Consider the following 25,163-nt stretch of genomic DNA (forward strand, 5'->3'; position numbering starts at 1 on the left):
TTTAACCACCCTATTTGTCATTTCTTATAGCATAATAGTATCCCATTACAATCATAAAATACAACTTATTTGGTCATTGTCTAATTGATGTTCACTCCCTCAATTTTCAATTTTTTGCCACCACAAAAAAAAAAAACCCTGCTATAAATATTTTTGTATAAATAGGTCCTTTCCTTTTATCTTTGATCCCTTTGGAATATAGATTTAGTAGTGGTTTAACTGGGTCAAAGAGCATGCAGCTTTACAACCTTTTTACATTTCCAATTTGCTTTCCAGAACCAATTGGAGAATTACTTAAATTCTTATAAATTTGACTCAGTACTCTATTTGAGGAAATGCTGTTTTTATTAGAGAAACTTGCTGTAAGTTTTTTTAGTTATGATTATGTATTTCCCTCCCTTTGTATTTTTTACATTTATTGTTCTGTCAACTGTCTTAGATTTAAATAAATGATGAAAGAAATGTTAATAATGCAGATTAAACTTAAAAAGTATATATAGCATACATTTTGGGGGGTGGGGAGAGCTATTTATCCACACATCCCTGCCTGTATCCCATTCACAGTGATGAGGCAGACCTGTCCCTATTAAGTTGGTAGTTGCCTATACAGTAGGACCCTAACTCACAGTTTTGTTCAGTAATCAGTCACCCCAAAGCACTGGAGGCCCAAAAAGCATTTCAAGACCCACTGTGGCAGTGGCAAGGCCTCCTCTGCTTCCCCCTTCACTTTCTTTTTAGGATGTTTTTATTTTGTGAGAGGGTGGAAGGCCTTAGAGTACCTTAGCCAAGGGGCAAGGATGAGGGAAGCACATGATACATATATATAGGGGTTAGCAGGTGTTCACTTATATCCATGGTTTCAGCCATCCAAAGAAAGTCTTGGAATGTATCCCCTTTAGATACAAAGGCCCTACTATACTCCTTTTATGCAGTTCAATTAATCTTTTAATTAATTATGATATACTTTTTCTTCACATTTCAAACTTCATTTTTGGATTCTATGACTTTTCAATGACTCTTCCCCCATGCTTGAAATACCTTTAAGCATCAACTAACATGCAACCAGAAGTCTTTCCTGGTTTTCCTTACCCTGTCCCTATTTCCAAGTTTCTCCTCTAAGGTTAATTTCCATCTACTCTGCATTTATATATAATGTCCTCTTTCTTATTATAATGCAAGTTACTTCAGGACAAGGACTGTTTTTACTTTTTCATTGTATACCCAGCATTTAAGACATATTAAATTAGTAAATTTAGGGGGCAGCTGGGTGGCTCAGTGGATTGAGAGTCAGGCCCAGAGACAGGAGGTCCTGGGTTCAGATCTGGCCTCAGACACTTCCTAGCTGTGTGACCCTGGGCAAGTCACTTAACCTCCATTGCCTAATCCTTACTGTGTATTGTTTCCAAGACAGAACGTAAGGGTTTAAAAAAAGTTAGTAAATTTAATAAAATTTTGTTGACTGATAAATGATAGCCAACTTGGACCCTGGTCCTTAGATTATAAAATTACTCTTTTTTTTTTCCACTACAGCACAAGGCAGGAATGACTAATAATACATAATTATTATAAATTATATAGAAAAGGTTCCAAAAGAAGAGCATAATTAGTTCAGAGTTCAGCCTCATTTCACATTTATCTCATCAATGTTCTGCTTCAAGCAAGGTCAAGGCAAAAATGGACTACTTGACTTTCCACCTATAAGAATACTGTCTTCTGGATACAAGTCTCTCACCTCTGTATCTTTAATTTCCTATTCTTTACTATTCTTCCCAGTTCACTTCCATCACTACCTGATAAAATCCTACTAATCAATCCTTCAAAAAGATCCAGCTCAAATACAAAAACTTAATAAATGCTGTTAACTGATTAATCTAACCTTTTTCAAAAAGAGTGGCATAAGTGGAAGAATGCTAGATTTGTCATCAGAGAACTTCAAATTAGCTCCAAATTTTAACTCTGCCACTTATGTGACATTAGGCCAGGCACAACCTCTTGGTTTCCTCATCTGTTAAATTAGCAGTCTAGACTATAGATAACCCTTTCAGCTCTAAGTTAATGACTAAGACTGTCTTGCTATAGCAATAAGAAATGAGATGACCACTACTCTATACTCCCAACAGGTGAAGAAACTTGAATAGCCTTCTTAAAAATACTTTCTTATTGCTCTTATTATAGTGCAATAGAATATTCTTAGAACCTCTACTTTTCTTCAAAGTTTAACTCAAGTATAGCTTTCTACATGAGACCTTTACATCCTTCCCCTCTCTGCCACACCCAATTACCTTGTATTGTGGTATATAGGTGGTACAGTGGATAAGAGTGCTAGGTCTAGAGTCAGAAAGACCTAAGTTCAAATACTATCTCAAATATATGGTAGTTATGTAATCTCCTGAACAAGTTACTTAACCTATCTGTCTCAGTTTCCTCAATTGTAAAATGGAGATAATAATAGTACATGCCTACCAGAGTTACTATGTGAATAAATAAGATAATATTCATAAACTACTTTAGCATAGTGCCTGGCACAAAGTAGACCCTTAATAAATGCTTGATCCTTTCCTTTCCTCAATTACTTTATATTAATATTGTACATACCTTTTTTTTTAAAAACCCTTACCTTCTGTCTTGGAATCAATACTGTGTATTGGTTTCAAGGCAGAAGAGTAGTAAGGCCTAAGCAATGCAGGTTAAGCGACTTGCCCAGGGTCACACAGCTGGGAAGTGTTTGGGGCCAAATTTGAACCCAGGACCTCCCATCTCTAGGCTTGGCCCTCAAACCACTGAACTACCCAGCTGCCCCTTATACATACCCCTTGTACATCTTTTTTCCCTTCACTAGCATTCTCAATGGAATATAAGTTCCTTGAGACCAGAAACTGTTTCATTTTTATCTCTGTATTTCCAACACCTACCACAGGGCCTGTCATTTATAAGTCACCCAACTAATATACGGTTATTAAGCATTTCCTCTGTGCCAGACACTGTGCTACACATTGGGGAAAAAAACAAATACAGAAAGACAGTACCTGCATTCAAGGCACTTATATTTTATGGGGAAGACAAGCCATAAAAAGGAGATGGAGTACAAAGGAGAGAAATCTGCCCTGAGCAAAGTTGTGGTCAAGTATTTTAAATCCAAAAACTAAACAAGGCATGAATAATATGAAGTATGCCTGGAAAGCCCTCTATCAAATAGTAGTATAGTATCTGGGAAGGGTTTATGTAAAAGGTGATACCAGAGCTGAATTTTGAAGAAAACTAGGATTCTGAGAATAAAAGGTAAAGGAATGACATGTGGGACAGCCAGTACAAAGTGTCATTTGGCTGGTCCACAGTTTGGGAAAGGGAAGTGAATAGTTAATAAAGGTTCAAAAGGCAGGTTGTTGAGGGTTTTAATATATTTGGTCCTAGAAGTAACAAGGAATGACATGGTTAGAAAGGCCCTTTAGGTAGGGTAGTTATATTGAGAATAAATTAGAGAGAGTAAAGAACTGAAGGCAGGGAGACCAGTTAGAAGCCTACAGCCAAAAGATGAGAGTCTGAACTAAGACAGTGATTATTAGAGTTCAGAGAAGGTCATCGATATGAAGAGATATCCTGAAGCTAGACATGACATAACGAGTACTTGTTGCTTGTTGATTTACAGTGATGACTGATTATTATGTATTCTGTGTTGGAGTATATGTATCATGCCTCTTTCCTACTAGAAACACAGATCCATAAGCATTCAGAGACCCTGTTTTACCTCTTTCTATCTTCCTAAGCTCATAGTCCAATGCTCCTCTGCATAAATAAATGTTTCAAGTACTATGCCCAAAGGGCTATAAAACTGTACATATCCTTTGACATAGCAATATCACTTCTAAGTCTGTCCCAAAAAGATAAAAAGGGAAGGGACATATATATTCAAAAATATTTAAAGTAGTTCTTTTAGTGGTGGCAAAGTTGATGCCCATCATGTGAATATATGATTATGATGAAATACTATTGTGCTATAAAAAATGATGAGCAGAATGGTATATAATTGAAAAATCTGTTACCCTAAAAAAGAACTACTTTCCCAGGAAAGTTGTAGTACCTTAACTAGTTCCATTTCATTGAGAAACAAACCTTATACAACTCAATTTTAGGAAGGAGCACGCCCTTATTCTTCAATCTTCCCAGAAAATATAATTGTCAAAATAAAAGCGAACCTCCCTTCTTTTATGGGAGGTAAGAGACCAAGAGTATGGAGTATTTGACTTAAAGACATATTATTACTGTTCCTGAAATATAAAAACAAAACTTTTTTCTTAGAAAACATCAATGATTTAAATACATGCCTGTGTCTCTCCTCAAAAAACCCTCACTTGATCTTTCCTTCCACACCAGTTATCATCCCACGTTTCTTCTGCCCACTGTGGCTACACTCCTTAAAAAAGCTATGTCTAATAGGTGCCTCCACTATCTCTCCTCTCAGGCTCTTCCAAGTCCTTACAATCTGGCTTCCAACCTCATCATTCCACCAAATTACCAATGATCTCAAAATTTTCAAATTCAATGGCCTTTTCTCAATCCTCATTCTTCTTGTCCTCTCCATAGCATTTGACACTGTTAATCACTATCTTCTCCTTGATACTTTCTTCCCTCTAGATTTTCTGGAAACAATTCTCCTGGTCCTCCTATTTATCTGATTATTATTCCATTTTACCCATGTCCATTAATCATAAGGTCTTACAGTGCTATGTCCAAAACATAACTCATAATCTCTTCCTCTAAGAACTTCCCCATCTCCTATCCCCTACTACTACTATATACTACTACTATAAGGCAATACCATATCCTTGTAGTCCTTCAGGCTCAAAATTTCAGTGTCATGCTTGACTCCTGACTCTCATTCCCCCATCCAAACAATGTCAAGGCCAGCACTCTCATATACATTCTATTCTGTCCTCTGCTACTGCCACCACCCTAGTGTTGGGCCTTATCATCCCACACTTCGATTACTGCAATAGTCTGCTAGTACATTTGCCTGTCACAAGTCTTTCCCTACTCCAATTCACCCTCCATTCTGCTGCCAAAGTGATTTTCCTACAAGAAGTAATTTTATCATTTTTGGTTCTTTTTTTTTTTAATATCCCATAGTTTTTGTTGTCCATTGCTTTCCTCAGCATACCATACTCATATTTATTTTTTGCTATGTAACCTTACTTTTATCTTTTTCTTAATTCTTTTTTATATATAAGTTCATCGGTAATTTTCGTGAACTTATTTTCTCATATAATCGTACTTCACAAGACTGTACTTAATTCCGTTTTTAATCTATGAATATCTCCTTCTCTGAATCTAGCATTCATATTAGTGCTTTCTCCTCTAAGACTATCTTTCATCTACTCTCTCTTTATCTTTTCATGTTTTCTTCCCCCTTTAGAATATTAAATCCTTGAAGACAAGAACTGCTTTTGTCTTTCTTAGTATTCCCTATTCTGGCCCAGTACCTGGCATAAAATAAGCACTTACTGCTTATTGACTAATTGACCAGGGTGGTAATTTTCTGGTGAGTTCTCAGGCTCTAGTCTCTTCCATCTCCAATCCATCTTCCACAAAGTAGCTGAACTGATATTTAATTGGTCAAAGGGTTCATAAGTCAACTTTAGGTCATGAGTCTTTAAAAAAAGCTACTGTTCCCAGCAATACCACTATTTGGTCTGTATTTCAAAAAGGTCAGAGATAAAAGGAAAAGGATCTACCTATACCAGAATATTTTTAGCAGCTCTTTTTGTAATCGCAAAAAATTGGAAACTGAGTTGTCTATCACTTGGAGAATGGATGAGCAAGTAATGGTATATGATTATAATTGAATACTAATATGCCATAAGAAACAACTAACAGGATAAGTTCAGAAAAACCTGGAAAGATTTATATGAACTGATACAAATTGAAGTGAGGAGAACCAGAAGAACAATGTACACAGTGACAAAAATATTATACAATGGTCAAGTGATGAACTAAACTATTATCAGCAAAGCAAATTTCCAATGGACTCATGATTAAAAAATGTTATTCACAGTCAAAGAAGGAACTGTGGGGATTTGAGTACAGATCAATGGAAATCATCTTCCACTTTAGTTCCTTCATAAAATTTTTAATATATGAATGATATAGAATAAGTACTGCATGAAAGTACAGCTATAGCCTATAACAGGGAGAGAGAAAATCTGAATTCTAAAATGTCAGAAAACAATTGTTAAAAATTGTTTCTACATAAAACTGAAAAAATAAAATTAATTATTTTTGTTAAGTGCTACTATTAAGAGGCCAGTTAGGTGGCCCAAAAGACTGAGGCCTAGAAACAGAACTCTTGGGTTCAAATCTGGCCCCAGATACTTCTTAGGTGTATAACTCTGGGCAAATCACTTACCCCCACCCCAACTGCCTAGCCCTTATCACATACATCACTAATACACAGTATTGATTCTAAGATGGAAGGTAAGGATTTTTTTAAAGCTACTGTTAAAACCAAAAATTATGACAAAAAAAAATATATATATATATAAATTTGGAGAGGCAACAAAAAATGAGAAAAACAAGGAAAAGTAGCTAGAGGGGCAAAGCTAGTTTTTGGACATGTGGAGTTTGGAGTACTAGTAAGACATTCAAGGAGAGATGTTCTATAGGCAGTTGGAAAAGAAAAACTGAAGCTTGGGAGACATCAAAGCTAGAGATATAGATTTGGAAATGATTTGCCTAAAGGTGATAGCTGAAGCCAATAGAGTGTATAATAGGACCAAAGGAGAACTTATAACAAATAGAAAAATAGGGAGGAAAATACCTACCTGAATGGGTTGGAAAGATAAGGAGTCAGTAAAGGGGACAAAATTCAAAAAAGCAGAAGCAGTAAAATGTGATATTACTGAGCTCAACAGAGGAGAATAATGACTAGTAAGAAGGAATTACCAGAAAATTAAAAGGAAAAAATGACCAAGATGGTCAGGGAGTAAAAAGTAAATGATGAGAGCTAGAGGTTATTTATGGTACTTAATATGGAGGCTTGGAAGAAAATAGAAAAGATCTGAAATGTCTACTGTGGAAAACTTGGGAAGAGGAATCCATAAAAGGTAAGGAAAAAGATTACAAGGACTCAAGTTATGTATCATATGGAGTGGGTTAAATTAGACCAGTTTTGTGATTTTATTCAATAAGGCTTCTCAAATAAGACTTAACATGTGGAATGGGGACAATGAAGGACTGAGTTTAGATGGGATAAAAATTAGCAGTTCAGAAACAAATCAAGATCAGGGAAATAATAGGTTCTGGGGTGGTAGTTGATTAGAAGCATTAAAGTAGCTGACAGGTTCAGGTCTGGAAATTAAAGATAAGTGAAGCCAGAATGGGTAAATGCAGATGAGTAAAAAGATAAAAAAAATCATAAAGAATAGGTTTAGTATTAAGGAGAGATTTACACATGAAGCCATATACCTAAGGAAGAATGTAGCAGAGTTTTACAACATATAGTGGCTGCTTAATTAATATTTGCTGAATAGAATTTTACTCAGCACAACAAATAGAATGTAGAAGTAACAGAATATTTCAGACTAACTTGCAGTTATCAACTGACTTTCGCTTGTGATTCTATGATATAAGAAACACCAGTCACCACAACAGCAAAGGTAACACAATACAGTTTAATAGAAGAGTGCCTGTAAGTCTAGAGATCTGAGCTGTTCTAATACATGCTGTAAAGTTACATTGCTTTTATTTCTCCACTAGTACAATGGAGGATGGAGAGCATGGCTAATACACGGCATAATGCATAGACACTTAATAAATGTTTAATGATTAAATCATTTGGATGAAATACTGAGTTTATTGAAAGATGACAGACAAATACGAATAACATTATTTTGAATTTAGCATTAACATGGATTTCGACATCGAAACTTTACTGAAAAGGTCGAAGAAAGGGGGGAAGCTGAATGGTTCAATGAATTGAGAGCCAGGCCTAGAGACAGGAGATCCTGAGTTCAAATATTGCCTGAGACACTTCCTAACTATGTGACCCTGGGCAAATCACTTAATCTCCACTGCCTAATCCTTACCACTCTTCTGCCTTGGAACCAATAGACAGTATTGATTCCAAGATGGAAGTAAGGGGTTTATTTTTTTTTAAGTCAATATGAACATCATAACTAAAACATGGACAAAACAGAGGTTGGTTACAATGAAAAAATATTTTTATACTCTATGTGCCCAACCAGCTTTACATTCTAATATGCCTTAGTTCATCATGATATGAGGTCAGATTCAGCATTCAACACACTGGGCAACCTTGTGGTTTCCATTTCCACCTTTTATAAAAAGAAACTGAAAATGTCTTCATAAAGGAAAACCTACAAAAGGCATTATAATGTCTAAGCCAGTTAATAAGATGCTAACTTTAAATCTTCCTTCCCTGAAAAACTGACAATTATATGGCTTCCTCTCTACAAACAAAGCCATAATCATTTTTTAAATGATCATCTTATAAGATCCCATCTGCCATTTTAATTGCAACTCGTCTGTGTCAACTACTTACATTTTTGAAGTAGGAACAGGGAATAGATGCCGCTAAATCAGGCCCCAAGTCTTCTCCTTGGTGGTTATCATTATGACCTTTTGCAGAAACATCAGATTGGTAACCTTTTCTGAGCCGTATAACTGGCTCCGGAGTACTGTTGCACCCCGATACGAGATCTGCTGTTTCGTTCATGGGATATACCAAGGTCTTTTTTGCAAAAATGTTTCTTCGTCTATTCCCTCTTCAGGGAGGATGATCTCTCAAAATAATTGTGTAGTCCTAAGGAAAAGAAAAATAAATAAAATTTAGAAGTAAAAATTGTTTAATGAAAGCCAAAAAAAGAAAAAGAGAAAAGCATACAAAGAATTTGTGAAAGCTAATATGAGGTGGAAATTTATTCATAGCATCAAGACAGGTATAACAATGAAATCTTGGGATATATTTCAGGGTAACTAAATATTACAGTTACTTCCTAAATACTGTGGTATTGTGTGTGTGTGTGTATATATATATATATATGTATATATATATATATATAGTCAGAATATGTGGTATGGTCAGAAAAGTGCTAGATTTAGAGTCAGAAAATCTAAATTAGAATCCCAATTTTAACTATTTGTTACTATCAGTTACTTAACCTCCATAAATCTGTTTCTTCACATTAAAAAAAGTTAAGAAAAGGGGGCAGCTGGGTAGCTCAGTGGATTGAGAACCAGCCCTAGAGATGGGAGATCCTAGGTTCAAATGTGGCCTCAGACACTACCCAGCTGTGTGACCCTGGGCAAGTCACTTGACCCCCATTGCCTAACCCTTACCACACTTCTGCTTTGGAGCCAATACACAATATTGACTCCAAGACAGAAGGTAAGGGTTTAAAAAAAAAATTTAAGAGAATAAACACACTTATTATAACTATATTTTAAGTTTATTATAAGCAAAGGGCTCTGAAAATCTGAAAGTATTACAGAAATAGAATTATTAGTCACCAAAATCCTTTAACAATATAAATAAATGAGTGAAAGCATTTTATTTTTTAAAACAAATTAATTTGTATTTATTACTTCTCCTTCCACTAATGACCCTCCCAAATTGAACAGTAAAGCAAAATGCTTACAATAAATATTTATTGTGCAGGAAAATAAATCCCCTCATAGACCATTTTTAAAATGTATTTTTCATTCTGCATTTGAACCTGTCATCCCTGTGGCAGGAGGCAGGTGGCATAATTCACCTTCTGTCTTCCGGACTCATACTACATGACTGAATTAATCAAATTTAGTAAAGTGAAAGCATTTATCTAGAACTTACTATGTGCTGAGTACTCTGATAGGTGTGCTGGGGACATAAATACAAAAACAAAAATATTCCCTGCCCTCAAGGTTATAGTCTAATGAAAGAACCAGCTTCTTCTCCCCTCTGATTGAAAGGCTGGAGGATGGCGTACTAAACTCCTCATTTATAGGATAGATATTGGACTTCCAGCTTATTCCACTTCCTATTTGTGCTCTGCCTGGTTTCAGTTCTACACAATTAGGTGCCCGTTGGCAGAATACCTTCTAATGTCACCTTTTTCTCCCCTTCTTTCTAAGCTTTTTGTTTGTTGTCTTCTCCCATTATATTATAAGCTCCTAGAGGTCAGGAAATGCCTTTCTTCTTCTTATTTGTCACAGCACTTATTAGCACAGTGTACATAATACACAATAGGCACTTAATATTAATTAAACTGAACACAGGCAATAATGACCAGTGAGGGGTGCTTTAGTAAAGAAAGTTATAGGAATTGTGAATTGGGTCACAAAGAAGTAGATCTAACATCATAAAATAAATACCTGTCTAATGGCCCCATTCTGGGGAGTAGTAGTAAAAAACCAGAGAGAGAAAAATTATGCCTATCTTTGGGGAACAGCTAAAAAATTATGATATTGCAATTAGTTTTCAAAGTGATATCCCTTCCTCAAGTTTCTCCCCGCTCCAATCATCCTTTACTTAGTGATTTTCCTAAAGTATTGATATGATTATGTAAGCACACAATACAATAAAATACACTAATTCTGTTATCTTCCAGATCTTTCTTTAGTATTTAAAGCTCTTCACAACTTGGTCCCTTCCTATTTTTAACAGCCTTACATTCTACTCTTCTTATATTCTTCAATCCAAGAGTATGGGCCTACTTGCTGTTCCTCACACACAACACTCCATCCACCATCTCTGTGTCTCTATACTGACTTCATCCCTAGAATGCTTTCCTCCTAATCTGATTCTTAGAATCCATAGCTTCATTTGGGACATAGCTCAATTATCACTTTCTCCAGGGAGGTTTTCCTGGTATTCCCTCTAGTTACTCAGCTAGTAGTAATCATTCCATCTATTCTATATTTATACTAATTGTTCTGATGTATAGAAGTTTTCTTCCCCATGAGAATATGCTCCTTGAGGTCAGGGACTAGACTTGCTATTTCTCAGGATCCCCCAGGATAAGTACAAAGCCTGGTACTAATAACTGTGTACTAGTACAAAGCTCTTAATAAATGCATGTTGGTTGAGTGATATGCAAATGTAATAGAATATTACTGAGCTATAATGATAAGATAAATTCAGAGAAGGGAAAACAGAAATTAATATAACAAAGTAAGCAAAAACAATATAAGTAATGTCAACAATATTAAATGGAATAGCAAATCAAATGAGACCAAATGCCCAAAACTAGGACTAAGCTTAGCTATGTATCTTTATAGATATAGATATAGATATAGATATATAGATAGATATAGATATAGATATGGAGTTATTTTCCCCCACTACTTCTTTAGAAATAAAGGACCATGGATGTAAACAATGTACATAGTTTGTGAAACTTTAAAAATTCCTACACCCTACTCAGACAGTATTTTAGGGGAAGATAAAGTTGTAAACTCCTGATTGAACAATGAAGGTACTTAGTTCTCACCTTATAGTAAAGCTAGAATTGTTATGCCAAGTCTATTTTTAGATCTAATACAAAAAGATGTTAAGTACCTATAAAGGTTAAATTAATCACAAAAAGGTCAAGTAACTAGCAAAAGGTGAACTTAACAAAGAAATGTTAAGTAATTCAAAAATCGAATCAGAGAAGGTGAGAACTAAGAATGGGCACTCCTGGAGAAAAGCCTCTGCTGTGATTGGAGGTGACATAAGAGAAAAGATCTTTAAAAAGATCTATATGAGCAGCCTGGGTGGGAGTCATTTCAGATATTCAGAACTCAGCCTAGAGGAGCTCCCTCAGACAGCTTCCTTGAGACAGTCTTGTGGTGACTTGGGTAAGAGTGACTTCCTTTCCCTTGGGCTCAGGGAGGCCACTTTGGCCAAGGCCTTTAACTACTGCCTGGCTCAGCCTGACCCGGAGCAGTTTAAATTAACTCTTTCCTCCTCTCTCTCTTCTCCTTAATTCCTTCTCCCTATATTAATTAATATCACCATAATTTCCAGCTGACTTGGATATCTTATTATTTGGGATTTTCCCTGGTGACCAATTAATTTAGATTTTAAGTCACAACTCTAAAATTAACAAGTTTCAGACTTTTTCATGTTTATTAACTTCAGAAATTTATATTCTTCCTCCTTTTTATTATTCATTACAAGAGATGGCTCTTTGGAAAAGGGTGGCATAAAGGAAATGTAGGTGATAGAAAAATAAAATATTTTAAAATGCACTTTGAAAAAAGATATCAGGCCAATGGACAAAAAAAATTAATAATCTGTCAATAATTCTATAACAAGTTCTTCTAGCAAAGCTATTTCAAACAAACTATTTGGTTTATTCTCTTGCTCCAAAAGTCCCAGTGAGCTAAGTAATAGAAATGGCACTAAAGAAAACAAAAGATGGGGGAAAAAGCTGGATCAGACCAAGGAGATTCAAGTCAGAGAGAACAATTTTGAGACCACTGGGCAACAAGGCATTGATCTCATGATATTTTAATAATCAGAAGATAATAGCTAGAAACAATTATAGACAGTATTACTATGGAAAAAGAACAATAGATACTGATAGTTGTTCAGTCAAGTCCAACTCTTCATGGCCCCATAGACCATACTTTCCATGGGATTTTCTTGGCAAAAATTTGGCAAAGTTGCTGGTATAGTTTGTCATTTCCTTCTCCAACTGATCAAGGCAAACAGGGATTAAGTGAATTGTCCAGAGTCATACAGCTAGTAACTGAGGCCACATTTGAATTTGATTCCTAACTCCAAGCCAAGCACTCTATCCAATGAGCAATCTACTTGCTTCCTAGACTTATATCTATCTTCTTATAAAAAGTTTGCAGTAATGAGAAATATAGGTAGATAAAGAGACAGACATAGACTGTTGGGTATATTAAGGAGGAAGGAGATGGGATCCTTCAAGAAAATATAAGGACAAGCATAAAAAAAAGGAAACATGCTAGAAAATGACAGAATTTCATGTGAAAGGCTTCCTAAAGAAGGTTCATATACTCTAGTTTTCAGATGGTATTGTCCTGATTATATGTCAAAGCTAAGAAAATGCCAGGTCTCCTAAAATAGACCTATAAACAAATAAAAGAATCTGACCTAACAATTTACACATACAAAACCAAAAATAGCCTAGTGTCCCAACAAGAGACAATAAAGTAGCAACAGCAAAGTATAAGAATAGATGAGTAGCCTTGGAGTTAATTAGTCCTGTAGCTGACTGGCACATTCTTTTTGTGTGAATTTAAGTAAATCATTTTGACTCCTAGTACCCCAGATGAGAATCAAAATGGGTGGATGGAGTTTCTACTGAAAAGGAGAAGTATCAAATATCTAGTCTACAACACTCCTGAGTGCAGCTGGAACCAGATGAAAATGCAATTGAAAAATATTAACAAAATAAATAAAAAACACTATACAGGTAATACTGCATTTTAAAACTAAAAATCATAAAATTATCTATAAAAGTGTTTTTGTCACTATGAAAATGAATAATTTATGACTGTTTATTCATTCTTATTTTTTAGCACTGGTTAACAAGAACTTCAGTTTTGGCGGGGGTTTTGGATACCACTTTTATCATTTAGTAAATTCTGATTTTCAAGGAATTAAATACTACAATTTTTTTGGTGCCTCTTTCACTAAGGTATTAATTCTCTTCATAATTTTCTTGCATGGTTCTAATTTCTTTTCCCCATATTCTTCTTATTTGTTTTATTTTTTATGTTTGCATTTTTTAAATCTCTTCCTTTTGTTGTTTTAAGAATTCTTGTTGGGCTTGTGAGTAATCTACATTTTTCTTTGAGGCTTTGCTTCTAAATGTTTTCAAGTTCTTCTGAATTTGTGTTTTGGCTTTCCCTATCACCCCAGTAGCTATTTGTGGTCAAGTTCTATTGTTTATTCATCTTTCTGGTCTGCTTCTCGTCTTTAGACTTTCTGTTATGGAACGTGTGCTGGAGATTGTTAAGATAGCAATGAATTTTTATATGTTCTCAAAGACTGAAATAATGATAGTTTTCTTCATTACTCTTGGAAACTGAAAGTCAGCAGGAAAGTTTACTTTATTACACAAGTTGACAGGTTTCCTGTCATTAAGTTTTGAAATAATTTTTAACTTCATAAAATCAAAATGATTTTAGAAATGAAAAGGGAAATCACTAGAACAACATCATAAGAACAACTGGTTTTATGATTTGGCTTTCATTGTAGATAGGTCTAGATGTATACATGTATATTAAATGAGCTAAAAATTGAAATGTTGGGGTCAAAATTGGGGTGTGATGTTTATGTAGAAATGCACTAAAGCCTCATAAGAAAAAATTTATCTTTAGAAATGGCAACTAAAATATTATGATTTGACTCATTTTCCTACACATAAAAACAATTGAGTCATTTGGTTCTCATGGTTTCAGTAAGTATGCATAATCTTAAAGTTTGGTAGTATATACCTATATGAATGATGATACTTCATTTCTGAAGATTATTAAAACTTCATATAGGGTAATATTAAAGCATTTATCATTGATGCTAAAAAAATTTCTTATCACACTATCTGATGCCTGATATTGATAAAAATAATTTCAGGTAAAAGATGCCAAGTTTCAAGCAAGCAATACTAAATTAATTATAAAACTTATTAAATGGATATCTTGAGATGACTTTAAATGTATTCAATACTAAAACATAAAATTATAGGCTTTTTATTTATAGCTAGTTCTTATCAGATTTGTATGAATATATGTAATAAATATCTGTACATACATATATACATAATGAAAACAAAATTTCAAATTCACAATAAATGTTAATACTTGTTAATACATATTAATTCAATCTAGTTCCCATTTGGTTTTTGTTGTTGTGTTTGTTTGTTTTTTAAAACCCTTATCTTCATTCTTGGTTCCAAGACAGAAGAGTGGTATGGGCTAGGCTATGGGGGTCAAGTGACTTGCCCAGGGTCACACAGCTGGGAAGAGTCTGAGGCCAGATTTGCACCTAGGACCTCCCTTCTCTAGGCCTAGCTCTCAATCCACTGAGCCACCCAGCTGCCCCCTCCCATTTGGTTTTAATATGATGATAAATTAATGAAAAAGAAATATATAAACAAGTGGTTTTCCAAGAAGCTTACAGGGATCCTTCTATTGACTCCACAGCTCTAAAGAACAGATACCATACCACAATCACCATTTCTCTTCCCAATACATAAGTGATAATTCTCATTGCTTATTTTTAAAATTTTTTTTAAATTTTCATTACCGAATTCTCTCCCTCCTAACTCTCCTCTTCCACCCATTAAGAAAGCAAGGGAAAAAATCCATTACAAATATGTATGATCAAGCAAAATTTTCTAATCTAAATAGAGAGAAAAGAAAAAAGAAGTGAAAGAAAATAACATAAATACTTTGAATCCAACAGTGCTCTATCTGGAAGTGGATAGCATGTTTCATCACAAGTTCTTTAAAACTGTGGCGGGTCATTGGGTTAATCAAAGTTTCTAAGTCTTTCAAAATTGATTATCTTTACAATATTGCTAATCTTGTATGAATTGTCCTTAGTTCTGTACATTTTGCATTAGTTCACATAAGTTCTCTTAGGTTTTTCTGAAGTCATCCTTATATCTAATTTCCTATAATAGTATTCCATGATATTCATAAACTTGTTCAGCTATATAAACCATAACTTGTTCAACTAGTCCCCAAATGTTGGGCACCCCCTCAGTTTCTAATTCTTTGATATCACAAAAAGAATTGCAATGAATATTTTTCTACATTTGGGTTCTTTCCCTCTTTCCATGATTTCTCTTAGGGTACAAACTTAGTACCAATATGACTGGGTAAAAGATTTATTGGTTTTCTGGACATAATTGCTTTCCAGAATAATTGGACCAGTTCACAGCTCTAACAACAAAGCATTAAAGTACCTGTTTTCTTAAAAACTCTACAACATTTGTCATTTATGGGATTTTTTGTCATCTTGGTCATTTTGATGGGTATAAAGGTAGTATCTTAAAATTGGTTTTAGCTATCTGCTTATTAGCATTTATGATTTTTTTTGGCATGGCTATTTATCTGAAAATTACCTATTCATAAAGTTGGAACATTTATCAACCGGGGCTTAGCTTATTCTTGTAAATTTGACTCCATACTCAATATATCTTAGAAATCAGAACTTTTATCATAGGGACCTGCTACAAATATTCCACCACCACCCCTGTAATTTACTGCTTCTCTTTTCAGTTTAGCTGCACTGGTTTTGTTTAAGTAAAACCATTTTAACTTTATACATCAAAATTGTCCATATTCCTTCCTGTGAACCTATCTCTTTGATTATGAATTCCTCTTTTATCCATAGATCTGACAGGTAATTTTTTCCATGCTCCTCTAACTTGCTTATGATGTCAGGCTTTATTAGACCATGGTTTTTTAACCTGGGGTCCATGGCCTTATTTGGGGGATTTTTATTTTTAATAATTTTGATAAATGTACTTCAATTAATGATGCATGGGTAGAGCTCAGGAGACTAAGACTGGATATATAGACCTAGTAATCATTTAAATTGAAATAACAATCTATAGAGGCTGATTAATTTTTTTTAAAGTTAAAAAATGGAGAGAGAAATGAAAAAAGGGCCCAGGACAGAAAACTGGGGGAGAAGGGGAGAAGACCACCAACAATTCTTGGGTACAACATGACAATGCAATAAAGAACTGATGATTTTTTAAAATTTCATTTTGTATTAAATAAAAAAAAGCTTAAGCTTCAAATTCCTGCACTTAAAATGTTCTTTAAATTTAAACTCCAGAGTTTCTCCCACTATAACCAAAGAAGCTAGATTTTTAAGCTCATTCTATGACAATAATATAAAATTTTGACTACTATCAAATTTTTTGATTGGCAATAATGAAAAACTAAGTGTACAATCAACGTTATTGAATTTGTGCTTTCCTTTCCCTCCAATCTAAACAAGTGAGGGTTTTGTTTGCTTTTAGTGATGCACATTTCTGACATTTTGAAGAAACTACTTCTCTGCATCATGTTTTAGAAACTCTCAACCAACTATACCAAAAGGATACTCAAAGAGCACTGTAAAAAAGTAGTCCCCTATAAAAAAGGTTAATTGTGTTCTATACATGTTCATTCAATTAATTACTAAACATGTTAAAGCTACAAACTTAGTGATAATTTTTTTAAATAAAAATATTGGAAATGTTTTAAATTACCTTTGCCTTTTCTAAAGAAATTAATTTAAACAAATGAGAAACAGAAGGGAGTCCTTTCCAAAGTTTGGCAAGCACAAGCCATTTTTATGATAAGGCATTTTTCCAAGATAATATAGTTTCTGCTGACTTAAGTATTAATTTATACCTGTGAGTCTATTTTTAAGAGACCAGATAAAATACACATTTGATTTTTAGAATCTCTTTTTCTGAAGAGAAAGAAAAGGGGTCAGGGGGGCAATTTGAAGCAAAAAGAGAAAAATTACTATTTCCTCTAGAAAAGTGGAAGTTTTGCTTTGAGACCCAAATTCTTCTGGTTCTAGATATGCCACTATCTATGTGTCTTTGGACAAGTCCCAAGGTCCGCAATTTCCTACATCTTTCAAATAAATAGGCTAAAACTCAATGATCTCTTTAAGTTCTGTCCCAGCTTAAAAATATATTAAAATAATCAAGAATGTTTATAGTTATAGATTCCTTTTTGCTAGTTGTATTTTTACTTCATTTTCCAAATGATCTGTCGTCTTATCAGTCCGTTCACCTACACATGTCAAGTTTGTCTTACCCTATGAGTTCGTTTTTGTTCTCTCATAGATACTTCCAGAGAACCAAATCAAAATGCTGGAGTTTGTAATTTGTCAAAAAGTGCTAAATTCAACATGGATTAAATAAATAAGTGCAAAATACTCATTCCTAATGAACAAAGAGGTGAACTCAATCCAGGAAGAAGACATGAATTCAATTCCCATATCTGCCATATTCAGGATGTGTAATCCTAGATAAAAGCCACATATTCTCTTTAGGTAGCTTGCTATTAGCTATTAAATTCATTGCTTTCTATGGACCAAATAAGCTTACACTCTAGGGATATAAGCTACAGGGTTAATGGAAAGGCCCAGAAGTCATATGGGGACATCAGCAGAGCAAATGGCAAAGATTAGGGGTCCTTGTGTATGTATGTATGTATCAGGTCAGATAACTTTGGAAGGAGGAAAAATGATGTCCTAGTAGTTCTCAATTCCATTGTTAGAAAATTGGTGATTCCAATCTCATTTAAAATCTAGTGAGGGGGCAACTGGGTAGCTCAGTGGATTGAGAGCTAGGCCTAGAGAAGGGAGGTCCTAGGTGCAAATCTGGCCTCAGACTCTTCCCAGCTGTGTGACCCTGGGCAAGTCACTTGACCCCCATTGCCTAGCCCTTACCACTCTTCTGCCTTGGAGCCAATACACACGGAAGGTAAGGGTTTAAAAAAATAAAATAAAATAAAATAAAATCTAGTGAGTACTGTCAAGCATTTCTTGTGAGTTTGAGGCAGTCAAGAAAGAAGAGAGAGAAAAAGGGAAAGGAATGGAAATGTGCCCCCATGGTGGCAGGTCTTCCAGATTACCCAATCTGCACCAATAGAATTTTCTTCTAAACTATTAAAATCACAGGTCTAAAACCTCCTTCTGGGGGCAGCTGGGTGACTCAGTGGATTGAGAGCCAAGCCTAGAAATGGAAGGTCCTACATTCAAATCTGGCCTCAGAACTTCCTACCTGTGTGACCCTGGGCAAGGCACTTAACCCCATTGCCTAGCCGTTATTCTGCCTTAGAACCAATACTGAATATTGATTCTTTTTTTTTTTAAACCCTTACCTTCCGTCTTGGAGTCAATACTGTGTATTGGCTCCAAGGCAGAAGAGTGGTAAGGGTTAGGCAATGGGGGTATCAAGTGACTTGCCCAGGGTCACACAGCTGGGAAGTGTTTGAGGCCAGATTTGAACCTAGGACCTCCCATCTCTAGGCCTGGTTCTCAATCCACTGAGCTATCCAGCTGCCCCCTGAATATTGATTCTAAGAAGGTTAAGGGTTAAAAAAAAAAAACACCTATGTCTATTACCAAGTATTGTGCTAAATACTGAGAAAAAAATGGATGAAAAGGACTCTATCCTTAAGAAATTTATAATCTAACAGAAAGGATTCAACATGTACACAAATGATTATGATACATGCAATAAAACATAACCTGCTTGAGGAAAAAGGAATCTGTTTCAAGTATATGAAACAACACGAATAGCTTGTTCATGATGTTACATGTTTCATCCATTCAGGTTTCAGATCTAAAATTTCAATTAGACTTCTCCCTTACAATGTGAGCATAACACCTCTAAATGGAGGAAGAGTCAAAAATCTGATACTGTACTTTTAAATATGACTTTAATTGTATAAATGCTACTGAAGTTGCTTAACAGAGGACATGTTAGTAAAAATAAAATCTGATGCTAAGCAGCCACTTCTAAAGATCGAAATGAGATGAAAAACAGTAATCTCCTTTAATTTAAATATTTATTTCCTACAAATTAATTCTATTCTGTTCATTTTTAATTCATTCTCACAGGCATATACTTACATTGGAAGGAGCTTCACAAACTATCTAGTCTAACCACATTTAACAAATGAGGAAATTAAGATCTATAAAAGTTAAATGACTTGCCCAAGATCACTCAACCTAGAGTCAGAAGGGAACTAGTCTAACCCCCCTTTCCCCCACCCCCATCACTTTTTGTGTATATATAGGCAAATCACTTAACTTCCCCAATTGTGGTTCATTCATTTTAATGTAGAGTATAAAAAGCTGGCCTCAGAATAATAAATGAATTTTAGGGTTGTAAGATATCCCACAGCTCAGATCATCTAGTCAAGTCATCATTCCTTATGATACAATAATATTCTATTACAACCAAATACCTCAACTTGTTCATCCAATCCCCAAGTGATGGACAACCCTTCAGTTTCCAATTCTTTGCCACTACAAAAAGAGCTGTCTAAACAAATTCTTCAAAGTAGACAGCTTTTTATAATAAGATCTAAGACACAGGCAACTCTTAAAGGTATTTTTTAACTGAGTCAGCTAGGTAGCATGTGGATGAGTGGTGGCCTTGGAATGAGGAAAATCTGAGTTCAAATCCCACCAAGGCAAGTCACTTAACTACTTGACCTGTTTCTTCATTTATAAAAAGAGGTCAATAATAGCACCTGCTTCACACAACTGTTTTGAGAATGAAATAACATTTGTAAAACTTTTTGCAACCCTCAAAAATGAAATATAAATGTTAGCCCTTAAAATTAATGGAAGTTAATATTTAATCAGTGGCCAATTGATTTGCATTTAAGAAAAGCCCAGCATTAATGAGATTTTGTGGGATGAAATTTATGGCCAGAGTATGGCTCTTGATAGGGAAATTTTATTCAAAGAAACAGAAGATGACAATAAACCCAGTACATAAAGAAGGTATAATCGAGAGAGGAGATTGTCAAAAAAAAAAAGTGAGGAAGCAAGCTGGAGAGGATATGTATGTAAGTAATTAAGGAAGAAAAAGACATGATTCTATCATTAGGATATACTACAGATCACCTGGACTGAAGGAAAAAAATGAGAAGCATGGAAACCAGATTACAAGCCTGGCACAGAGGTATAATATGGTAATGATATGGGATGACAATTATTCAGACAATCTGATGAGCTCCCAGTGAAAAGCAAAAACTAATAAATTCATGACTTACCTTAGTAATAATTTCATCCTTCAAAAGGTAAAGGGCAGAAAGGGGGAAATTCTATCCTGAATCTACTTCTCACTGACAGGGAGCAACTGGTTGTTAGGGTAAAAAGATGGGAACCATAGAGGGACAAAACCACTTCCTCCTAGAGGAGAGAACATCTGCCCATAGCCTAAGAAGCACCCTTGACTTTGGGAAAGCAGATTTCAAAAGGTTTAGAAAGGTAGCTTTCCACGGACTAAATGCTACTGGAAAAATTAACTCGGGAGTAATGGGTAATCCTCTCTCCCAGTAATAGAAAACTATATTCTAGACATACAAAGAGAAATAATTTCAATAAGGATTTTTAAAAATGGAAGTAGTCTGAAGAAATTCATGTAAAGGATGTACCTGATACTAACCAATCAACTTATATTTTTATTTAAAAAATATTCAGAAGTTGGAAAAAAGGCCAGGTAGCAGAAAATGAATGAATGTGGCAGAGTCTTTAAAAAATTGTTTCAGATAAATTGGATATAAGTTGATTATGTTGGAATGTCCTTAAAAAAAAAAGAAGTAATAAAGGGATGAACTGGGAGAAGTGGAATGGGAGACGTAGAATGTAGAAAATTTTCTCACATAAAACAGGCACAAAAGGAATTTTTACAAGAATGAGGAAAATTTGGGAGCAGGCAATACTTGCACTTTGCTCCCATGAGAATTGATTCAAAAAGAGAAGAATAAATATACACACTCAATGTGTATATAACTCACCAAATAGGGAAAGTAGGAATTTGGATGATAAAGGGGAAGGCAGATAAAGAAAGGCAGTGGTCAAAAGCAAAATAGACTTGAGAAGAAACAAGATAAAAAAGAAAAGAGACAGAAGATAATGGGATAGAGGGAAATATACACTAATTATAACTGTGAATGTTAATGGGATAAGCTCACCCTTAAAATGGAAGAGGATAGGAAAATGGTTTAGAAACCAGAATCCAACAATGTTGTTTACAAGAGAGGCACAGTTAAAATAAAGGGCTGAAGCAAAATCTAATGTACATCTGCTAAACTGAAAAACAAAAGGCTGGGTTAGCAAGAATGATCTTAAATGAAGTAAAAGCAAAAACAGAAGTAAAAAAAGATTACCAGGGAAACAAATTTTGCTAAAAGGTACCATAGACAATGAAGTAACATCAAAAATCTTGCATTGGGTTTCTCTCATAAAGGCCTCATTTCTCAAAAATAGACCAAGTAGAAAATTCAGTCAAATTTACTAAAATAAAGAGTCATTCCCCAATTGATAAGTGGCCAAAGGATAAAAATAGGCAGTTCTCTGAAGAAGAAATCAAAGTGCTATGTAATAAAAAATATCATAGTACTATGAAAAATGCTCTGAATCACTGGATTAGAGAAATGCAAATTAAAACAACTCTAAGGTCCACTTCATACTTATCAGAAATTGCAAATGTTGAAAGGAAAGAGACAAAAATGGATATACTAACGAAATATTGGTGGAATAGTGAACAAATCCAACCATTCTGACGTATTCAAAACTAAGTCCAAAGAGTTTTAAAACTTATGTATATACTTTTAACTTAAAAATACTACTATATCAAGAAAAAAGGAAAAGGACCTATAACTACAAAAATATTTATAGTAACTCTTTTTGTGGTGGCAAAGAACTGGAAATGAAGATATTCTTCAACTAGGGAATAATTGAACAAGTTGTAGCATGATTGGGATAGAGTACTACTCTACTGTGAGAAGAGGAAAAAAAAATGTGAAGACCTTTATGAACTGATACAAAGCGAAGCAAGGAGAACCAGGAGAAAGATCACTGGGCATAGTTAATAGCAATGTTGTAAAGATGATCAACTATGAAAGGCTTCGCTACTCTGTTCAATACAAGGATGCAAGAAATTCTCAAATTCATTATGAAAAAATACTATCCATCTTCCAAAGAGAAAACGAATAAACTCTGAGTGCTAAAGTATAATTTTCTCATTTTATTTTTCTTGCTTTTAAAAAAAAATATGGCTACCATAAATATGTTTTGCATGACTTCACATGTATAACAGATATCATGTTCCTTACCTTCTCAGTAGATATGAGGGTATAAAGGAATTTGGAATTCAAAATTTTAAAGAAAAGTGTTTTAAAATAATTTTTTAAATAAATGCTTGTTTCCTTGAAATTTTTATAGAATAGTTCATTTACAGAAATAATTACTAAATGTCTAAAAAGAGAAATAACAGTTACAAATAAACAGGCTTCATTAAGCATAGGTCAACCTGTGTGACTGTGGGCAAGTCACTTAACTCCCATTGCCTAGCCCTTACCACTCTTCTGCCTTGGAACCAATACACAGCACTGATTCTAAGATGGAAGATAAAAGTTTATTTTTCTTTTAAAACGAGTAGGTTATGCCTATATTGAGAACTAGGCCAGGAGACAGGAAGTCCTGGGTTCAAATCTAACCTCAGACACTTCCTAGATGAATGGCTGACCCTGGTTAAGACACTTAACTTCCACTGCCTAGCCTTTGCTATTCTTTCTGCCTTGGAACCAATCCATAGTATTGATTCCCTTCTTCTTTTTTTTTTAAACCCTTACTTCAGTCTTAGAATCGATACTGTATATTAGTTCTAAGGCAGGAGAGTGGTAAGGGCTAAGCAATGGGGGTTAAGTGACTTGCCCAGGGTCACACAGCTAGGAAGTGTCTGAGGCCAGATTTTCACCTAGGACCTTACATCTCTATGCCTGACTCTCGATCCACTGAACCACCTAGCTGCCCCCTACAGTGTTGATTCTAAGACAGAAAGGTTGGGGGTGGAGGGGAGGTCATGCCATAATTTCATTTCCCATTTTTCCAGAACTGCTACTAGTAAATAAGGTAAATTTATATAGCTTACTTGGATTTTGGCAAGGTTTTGACAAAGCATTTCATATTCTTATTATGGAGAATAGAAATAGATGGATTAGCAATAATGCATTTTCTACAGGAAGTCTTTTCCCAATCCCTCTTAATTCTAGTGCCTTCCTTCTATTGATTATTTTCTATTTATCCTTTTCATATAGCTTATTTGCTTGTCGTCTCCCTTTAGACTATGGGTTCCTTGAAGGCAAAGTCTATCTTCTGCCTCTTTCTGTATCCCCTGAGCTTAGCATAATGCCTTACACATCACAAGCACTTAACAAATATTTACTGACTGACCTAATGATTCAGGACCTGACTAGATAACCATACTCAAAGTTCACTATCAATCTGACAAGAGTACTTGAGTGGTATACCTCCCAGAGTTCAGTGCCTGAATCTGCATTTTAATACTTTTATGAAGGAATTGTACAAAAGCACAGATTTAATATTCATCCAATCTGCAGGTGATAAAAAGCTGGGAAGGATATATAATATACTGAATGATGGAGTCAAGATTTTTTAAAATGTAAAAATCCATTCACACCTATAAAATGAAGAGTTGTGTATATACAGGTGCTATGAAAGGTTTAAATGAAACAAAAGCTCACTGATTCAAGAGTAGTGTGATATGGCAGACCAAAAAAACCTAATTTGATTTTGGCTACATTGACAGCTATGGGTTCTTGGAATTGGGAGATGATATTTCCAGTGTATTCTGTACCCTTATATAATTATAAAAAGTAGCTTGAAATCACTGAGGTATTAAGTGACTTACTTTAAATCACATTGCTGCTATGTTTCAGAGAAGGGACTTGAGCTCTTCTTGACTGAGTTGAACTGAGTTTTTTAATTATATTAGCCTCCATTTTCTCTGTTCTTTCACTAGTAAGATCCTAATAAAGCAAAATGACTAATAGATAAAAGCAGAAGAGATAAAGAAGCAGCAGGAAAGATTCAAAGACTAGATTTTTATTTAAAAGTCTGACTCATTAAATCCAATACCTCTGTAAGAAAAATGGCTGGACAGAAATTTCTCCAACCAAGAGACAAGTAAAAGTATAAAATGTGTTCAAAGTCCTAAGTGGATCACTGACAAATGAAACTTCCCACTTCATATTTTAAATCACTCAAATACTTTTTCATAAAATACTATATTAGTTAAGTAAAGGCTATTATTGTTATGGACAAACTGCATGAGAGTTATCTTCAACTTTATGAAGGACTGCAACAAGTAAAAAGAGATTCGATTTGTTCTGTTTGACCCTGAAGGGCAGAACTAGCAGCAATAAATGGAAAATTGAAGGGAAAAAAAAGGAAAGAAAGAAAATTTAGGTTTAATGTGAAGAAAAACTTCTAAACTATTAGAACTGTTCAAAAGCAGAATGAAATTGCCTCAAAAGGTAATGAGTATCTTTACATCACAAGTCTTCAAGCAAAGGTGCTGTCTGAACATTTGCTGGGTATGTTGCATATAAGACTTTCATCCCACATATTAAAGTAGATGGTAGCT

General features: G+C 34.7%; 1 protein-coding gene and 1 long non-coding RNA gene across 7 annotated transcripts in view; one reads left to right on the forward strand and one right to left on the reverse strand.

Moving 5' to 3' along the window:
• Positions 1–25,163, reverse strand: part of ADIPOR2 (adiponectin receptor 2) — a 121,991-nt gene that overhangs the window by 43,854 nt on the left and 52,974 nt on the right. For all 6 annotated transcript variants that reach the window (XM_007503817.3, XM_056799092.1, XM_007503816.2 and 3 more), the window contains one exon: positions 8,555–8,815. In XM_007503817.3, coding sequence (XP_007503879.1) covers positions 8,555–8,728 — 174 coding nt within the window. In that variant the 5' untranslated portion in view covers positions 8,729–8,815. The remainder of the gene's footprint in view (positions 1–8,554; positions 8,816–25,163) is intronic.
• On the forward strand, positions 6,585–15,191 carry LOC103093143 (uncharacterized). The gene is made up of 3 exons (XR_472717.2): positions 6,585–7,097; positions 13,273–13,424; positions 13,531–15,191. It is a non-coding gene; the product is annotated as an uncharacterized LOC103093143 (long non-coding RNA).

This window comes from Monodelphis domestica, chromosome 5 (genome assembly GCF_027887165.1).
Source record: "Monodelphis domestica isolate mMonDom1 chromosome 5, mMonDom1.pri, whole genome shotgun sequence".
Lineage (NCBI taxonomy): Eukaryota > Metazoa > Chordata > Mammalia > Didelphimorphia > Didelphidae > Monodelphis > Monodelphis domestica.